The sequence below is a fragment of the Styela clava genome, chromosome 3, assembly GCF_964204865.1.
Source record: "Styela clava chromosome 3, kaStyClav1.hap1.2, whole genome shotgun sequence".
Classification (NCBI taxonomy): domain Eukaryota; kingdom Metazoa; phylum Chordata; class Ascidiacea; order Stolidobranchia; family Styelidae; genus Styela; species Styela clava.
This window is the reverse complement of record NC_135252.1, coordinates 16,860,465-16,867,694: the sequence shown is the minus strand read 5'-3', so window position 1 is coordinate 16,867,694 and position 7,230 is coordinate 16,860,465. Positions and strand designations below refer to the sequence as shown.

The 7,230-nt window shown below is 36.2% G+C and overlaps 1 protein-coding gene across 1 annotated transcript; it reads right to left on the bottom strand.

The window, feature by feature from the left end:
- Window positions 1-5,123: 5,123 nt before the first annotated feature.
- LOC120348601 (uncharacterized) lies at window positions 5,124-7,005 on the bottom strand. Its single transcript, XM_039418763.2, has 3 exons — window positions 6,866-7,005; window positions 6,360-6,379; window positions 5,124-5,794 (listed from the first exon to the last, which is right to left on the bottom strand). Exons 1-3 carry the CDS (start codon window positions 6,910-6,912, stop codon window positions 5,250-5,252), a joined length of 612 nt encoding a protein of 203 aa, XP_039274697.2. The 5' UTR covers window positions 6,913-7,005; the 3' UTR covers window positions 5,124-5,249.
- Between the last annotated feature and the right edge of the window lie 225 nt (window positions 7,006-7,230).

The window sequence follows — 7,230 nt, the reverse complement described above, 5'->3', positions numbered from 1 at the left end:
TCATCCAACTGTGCTGCAATATTAACATTTCCGAATGTTCGGTATTTTACTGCATTGTCCAGATGCTCCATAGAAGATTGATGATCCCTGGCACGCTCGGAAAGATGTTTAATATCTCTAAAACCAAATATACACCAACGTGAGTCACGGGCGGTAGCAAAAAGTAGGCAATAAAAACAAAAAAGTGCATTTTTGTCCTCGCTGTAACACAACCATTCGTGTTTTTTATACCAAGTTTCTGCGCAGAATGTACGCCGACGCTTTCCTCCGTCATGGGATTGTTCCAGAGAACAATTTTTTGGTTGATAAGGCCCAAGACGCTGTACCTCTAATTTTTGTTCCAGCGGCAGCTGCGAAAACGGAGTGCGAAGTAGTGCATCAACCTTATTCATTATGAGGTCTAAGGCTAAGAAATGCGAAGCCGGAAAGAAGTGAGGAGCTCAAAAGGAATGTGGAAAATCGAAAGCAAATGGACTAAAGGTCTCTAACTGATTCAAATAGCGAAACAAGCGACAAAAACGAAGGCGAGGAAACTATCAACTCTTCAAGCAACCAACGAACGAGAAGGAATGCGTGAATATGTCAACACGTTGTTGTAAGAAACGTCGGCATTGTGTCGTCATAATTTCGGGACTAGCCCCGATCAAAGTGACTATAAACCAAGTGGAGACACCGAGTGCAATGATGCATATCGGACGTCATTTTGTGTCCAGCGAATCGGGGGAAAGCGGCAGCGTCGGTTTGTTTTATCTTCGTCAGTCGGTCTCATTCGTCAATTTGTTTGAAGATTTTTTACTGTTTTGCATTTCATTCGAGTAATTTCATCATTTTTATTTGCTAATTGCCTCGTGGAATCATACTGGTATCGTGCGGTTTCGTGAAAGTTGCGATAGTTATCTTATCATCCCGTGTGAGTTATACAACTTTGAAACCTCATATCTCACGAACCTTATATTATATGCAGAAAAGTTTTATATTGTTTGAAAGACAATATAGAAGAATAATTACAATTATGAGATGGAAATAAAATGTCGCGATTATCATACAAAAATCGGCAAAATTGAAAAGCGTGGAATTTTTTTGAAACGCTTTTGAGTTAAATAACAAAAACTTCGATTTGCTTGTTTTAACCTAATATGACATCGACACATTTGCATAGGTTAAGAATAGCTTTTGATATTAGATATAATGTGTCGTGTGCACCAGTAAAATTGTATAAGTTATTTCATTCAATGTTCTCCAATTCTTGAAATGTCCACTGCGCCAACTTGAGTTAAACAACGACGTTCCCTAATTACTTAGTTACGCAATTACGTCGCAACGTTCCGTATGAAAAACACATATCGCTTTCCTTCGCAAGTGTGAAACGTCATTAACCTAATACATACGTTTAAATCAGGTACTATTTGAACTGGTATTATGATACCTGTTCACACCATGCCGAAAGTTTAAAGCCTGCGTTTTACATTAATCATTCCAGAAGCTGATGAAATGAATTTTCTCGGAAAAATGTTTCTTAATTTAACGAGCTGTTGCAACAGTTGCTCCATAAATTATAGAATTTAAAGGATCTCATGGCTAGCACATTGTGCGGCCTAATGAATTTCATCGAAGAATGTACATTATAAGGTACAAAATTTAAAACCCAGCCGCCGCGACTGGTGTTGCATCTCTTATCAACTTATTATTCGCAGGATATTTCGATTCTTTTGCGTCGAAAAATGTAAAATATTTACTAGGTGATCTAGCGACGTCATCATGTCTTCTACGTTCTCGTTAATAAAACTTAATTGTAATTTTATCGATATCCAACGGTGAAAAATTAGCCTTGATGTTTCCGGGGGAACCCTATAAAGACACGGGGTTTAAATTGTTTGTTTGTTTCTATGAAAGTGTCAATCCCGATGAATGCCCACAATCGTTACTAACTCTTTTCAGGTATTACACACCTGATAAATATTTGAAAATTGATAGTTTTTTACCCAATATTTATGCCACCCATCCAAAAAAGCAATTGTATTTTTGCGCGAAGTATAAACTATATTTCGCGCAAATATTAATGCCTTTCATAATATATGTTGCCTGTTACTTTTCTGACAGATAAAGTTGCTTGAAATATAATTTCCCATCTTGGCACAATATCTCTTTTAAAATTTTGAAACGTTTTCTCAATTTAAGGTTAAATATTCACGCAAAAGAAGAGAAAAATAAAATTATTGAAAACGGTATGCTAGTAGACCTGCGGCAAGAGCTCAAGTCAAATAGATAATATATTATTTCATACACTCCAGATTATTATATGTTCTTGTAAACTTGATATACGCCGTTATCCTTCATTCCATGCATGTAGTATATTTTTTGGATATTATTTTGGCAATGTACACCTTGTTGAAAATTTGCGATACGAATATTTTAATATCCTGACATGTACCGCAAAAATAGTGCAAGTTTCTGTAGTATAATTTGTGTTGTAGTTCCGTCAGTTTGTTAAAATAGGTTCTGTGCAAATAGCGATAATTACACCAGGAATTTTATAATAATTTAATAATAAAATGTGTATCTTTTTGTTTAATATTTTGTGGTTATCGGGTTGTTGATTTATCGAGTGAAGTTGGATGACTTTAACCCTAACTTCGTATATGCTGACCATACCGCCGAGCCGAGTTATCTGAGAAACATCTGCGGATAATTAAATTTTCAGAAGAATGCTCATATGTTTTGCTGCTGCGAAAGTTTGGTCCGAATTATTGAGCATCGTTTTTTTTTAATCAGCTGTTTAACGATCGCAGGTTTAAATCAGTTAGTTAGGATCATACAGCGATGACGCTCTGGACACAAAATGGCTGGTGTGACGTCACACGAGCGCTTATAACGTTACCAATGGTTGTCCTCACTTGGTTTATAGTCACTTTGGCCCCGATCGGCCCCGATGATTTAGTAAAAGAAACCGAAAACAAACGAGACAAACGCTGCGAGTGGAAGATAAAAGAGAGAATACGATATACAATGAGCAACCGGGGCCACTGTACCACTGTAAAAACCTATAACCAGATAAGAAATGACAGGCCATACTTCCTTTTAATGGACTTTCTAATAGCTCGGCGTGTATTTTTAGTGATACATTTCATCCTTGACCAAATAATGTTTCAAAAATGTGAACATTATACTCGACCATGGATGGAGTCATCATCGGAATTGATTACATTCGTTGCATTTTGAAGCTTTTCTTGCAGTATTAATTAGGGCGTGGCATCATCAAAATCGTCAAGAGGAGTGTTGAATTTGCAAATTCCGTAAATAAAATTGTGAATTTCTCGGTAACGATATTAGCTATGATAATGGTCGGGGTATTGATTTGTTGAAAAATAAATGGTAAACTTGAGGTGATTAATTATAACTAGCGCCTTCCCTTCTACTAGGTACGAAAAGGGCACAGCACTTGGGCACAGAATTGTTTACAATTTTTTTGGTATCAGGTCGCGTATGTAAAATATCGTTCAAGAGTCCTGTCTAACGACAACGTAGAAATGCCTTTATTTCAGAATTTTTATCAACATTCATGATTCACGCAATCGCAGCTTCACAGATTTATCCAATCACAGTATCAAATTGATTTATTTCGAAAATAACACTGAAAGTCAATTGTCGTCTTAATAATAAATGTGTGCATCCCGTTGACGATAATGATAATATTTTTTGCTTAAAATTGGGACGTTTAATTTGCGATAAGTTAGATCAGAGTCGGCGCAAAAGATAAATATAAGAATACAATTAATTTGGCTTTGAAATCACTTCTTAATGTCATTAAAATCTGTCGCTGATGTGAACTCATAGTTATACCAATAATATAAAACTTCGATCTCCGCCGACCCACAGGAATTAATAGTTGCGCAAAAAAGAACAAATGGCGGGAATTTGAAAACGTTCAGGAGGACAAAATATCAGCGAGTATGACGAAATTAACCAGTAAAAATCGCTTTGTTGCCGATTTTCGATGTTTCTATCAATTTCCAAATCTATCTTCGACGTTTTGGACCCTGCTGCGTATAAAAATATTCGGTATTGGACAATTCGGTATTTGTTAAGAATATTCGAATTTTTTAATTCGAAAAAATATTCGATTTTGCCAACCCTTTTCTTGGCCGCCATAAGAGTATAAAAAACACGAAAAATTGAGAGTCGTTGAGAAAGAGCTACGTGTTTGTCTCACTTAATTAAATTCCAGACAGAATAAAATATGGAAACTCATCGAAACAGGCCCAGATATTACGCTAAAATACCATTTCTGTTCCTAGCTCATCGGTAGCTCTGATTCGGAATGTGTAACGTCTTTTCCAGCTGAAGTTGACAAGCTATTATTAATTTCGTTAATTTATTTTATTCCGAAATGATCGATGTCAGTTAATTGCATAATATAGTTTATTTCCAAAAATCTCATTTGGTGTTCCGCCACAATTTTAGAATAAAAAAAGTGTTCCGCGATACAAAAAAGGTTGAAAATCACTGCGTTGGGCTACTCGCTATTAAAATAAGATTGTGCAAAATAATGGAAATGAGACGTGATATAAGAGCACTGTCCCACCCAGATCCCAAAATAGATGAACTGGTGGGAGCAAAGCGATTGCACTCATCACATTGAAATGTATCAACGACAAGCAATAAATGATGCTTGATATATTCAAGATGTTGTTATTCTGAATTTTTTAGTGGACCAATTATCGGAACGTATTCTCCTGCGACAGTCTTGAAATGATGCAGGGGAGGATGTCAGCAAAAACAATCATCGAACCCACTCCAAATCCGGTTTTCACATCTGGTTACCGAAAAATCTAAGCCGACAGCTGATTAAAACAATTCGGCTACAACTTCTGCTCTCATTTTGGGGATAACAAAACTTTTATTGCAAAATGCCTTCGTGGGATGCCAGTTTCAACATAATAGTTGATACAAGGTGGGTACGTTTTAATCAGCAGGTAGTGACAGGGTCAGAATATAGTTGGCGTTATGCCCCGTGTTCTTCTCGTTAATAAAAACTGAATCGTCTAAACTCTAAGCCTCTTGATAAAACCCATTTGTGCCAAATTTCCCAAAACATCACTCTAAACACAATAAACATACAAATGTTGAATGCAATGTAGTGTTATATTCTGAATAATAAGGCTAGCCTTTAATCAAAGAAAACAAGAAATATCTATATATGTTCTGCCGGTTCCGTCCGTCTTCTAGTCCCGTAGCTGTTCAAAACTTTTTCATTGATCGTATCCGCCGCCATAATACCCCTTTCCATTGTCTTGTTGGTCGTAGTGATGAGAATAATACCCCTTTCCATTGTCTTGTTGGTCGTAGAAATGAGGATAATACCCCTTTCCATTGTCTTGTTGGTCGTAGTGATGAGGATAATACCACTTTCCATTGTCTTGTTGGTCGTAGTGATAATACCCCTTTCCATTGTCTTGTTGGTCGTAGTGATGAGGATAATACCACTTTCCATTGTCTTGTTGGTCGTAGTGATGAGGATAATACCACTTTCCATTGTCTTGTTGGTCGTAGTGATAATACCCCTTTCCATTGTCTTGTTGGTCGTAGTGATGAGGATAATACCACTTTCCATTGTCTTGTTGGTCGTAGTGATAATACCCCTTTCCATTGTCTTGTTGGTCGTAGTGATGAGGATAATACCACTTTCCATTGTCTTGTTGGTCGTAGTGATGAGAATAATACCCCTTTCCATTGTCTTGTTGGTCGTAGGAATGAGGATAATACCACTTTCCATTGTCATGTTGGTCCGCTTTTCCTAGTAAAAAATAGAGTTAACTCAGAAAATTGTTCTGATTCCGTGCTAATATGAACAATTGTACGGACAAAAGAGCAATTTCATGAACGAAAGTCGTGAAAAATCCCGAAGACCGAAATATTTTACGCTTAATTTCCCCCAAATCACACCTGAACGAAGATGGAATAGCTACGGTTACAGGGTCTAGTGTAGTCCAATACCACAAGGACTTCTAGTGAGCGTAGAACGACAATATTTGCCCTCACATACAAACATTACGTCAATGCGACGACACAATCACGTAATACAGCTTGCCACAATATGACGACGATTTCCCGTATTGGTGTCTGCGACAATGATAACAAACTCACTAAATCCAGCCATCTCCCCCGTTTTAACGTGATTGTGAAGCCGAAATGAAGTAATTTTTGGATGACGTGGTCAGGGTGGGATGCAGTAATAAAATGTGGTAAATTTACCAGATCAATAGTCTCGAACCGAAGTTCAAAATATATATCTCTGCAGAATCATAAAAAGAAGAAATAAATTGAAATGAGTTATAATTGAAATATAATTTAGAACTTACTTTCCTCCAGAGATTTTGCACTAAAAAAAGATAATTTTTGACATTAGGAAAATTACTGATAGATATATTTGTAAATACTACATGGAATTTTCAAGTTATTTGAAAACTCCTTGATATAAATTGATAATCAAACAAAAAAAACTTTATTTTGAGTTTTTGGACCAGTCGAAGAGTAATTCTGGGAAATTTTTTGGCTTTGTCCGTGGAGGCACCGTCTCTCGTTTGGCGATGGAACATGAATAAACAAATGTTTTCACATTAACTGATTATTGTCGTTTGAGAATTAAGCTAAGTCGACTGTCATAAAAATATATTGTTATGAATCTTTAGGTTTATTGCATTAAATTGTGAGGTGCACTGTTTTTTTGCGGAAGTTGGTTAATTGGAATGATTATCTCGGCCATGCAAATGGATTTACTTGACAATTTCTTTCAACATTTGATATACATTTGATCCGGGTAGGTAAGTAAAAGCAGCTTGACAAATATTTGTTAGTTGTAACTTACTTGATGCCAAGTCCTAGCATGAGAAGAATCAAAATTGTTGTGTTCATCTTTCCTGTTGTTTGTCTGAGTTTGATTCGACGAAACTGTGATTTACAGTGAGAAATGACGCCTTTTTATACACTTTTACATCCGATATTTTGAAAAAAGTTAACAATAGTCTTCCTCATGGCGACACATAAAAAATAATACTGCATTGAATTCCGTGGAAATGGCCTAATCAAATTCTGATAATCGATGCCAATTAAACTGATGATAATGACATCCACATATAGAAATTTTTAATCCGTGATATGAAAGCAACCCTGGCAATGAATTTAAACTATAGTTCTATTCGAATTTGATATCATTAAACTTCCATACGTTAT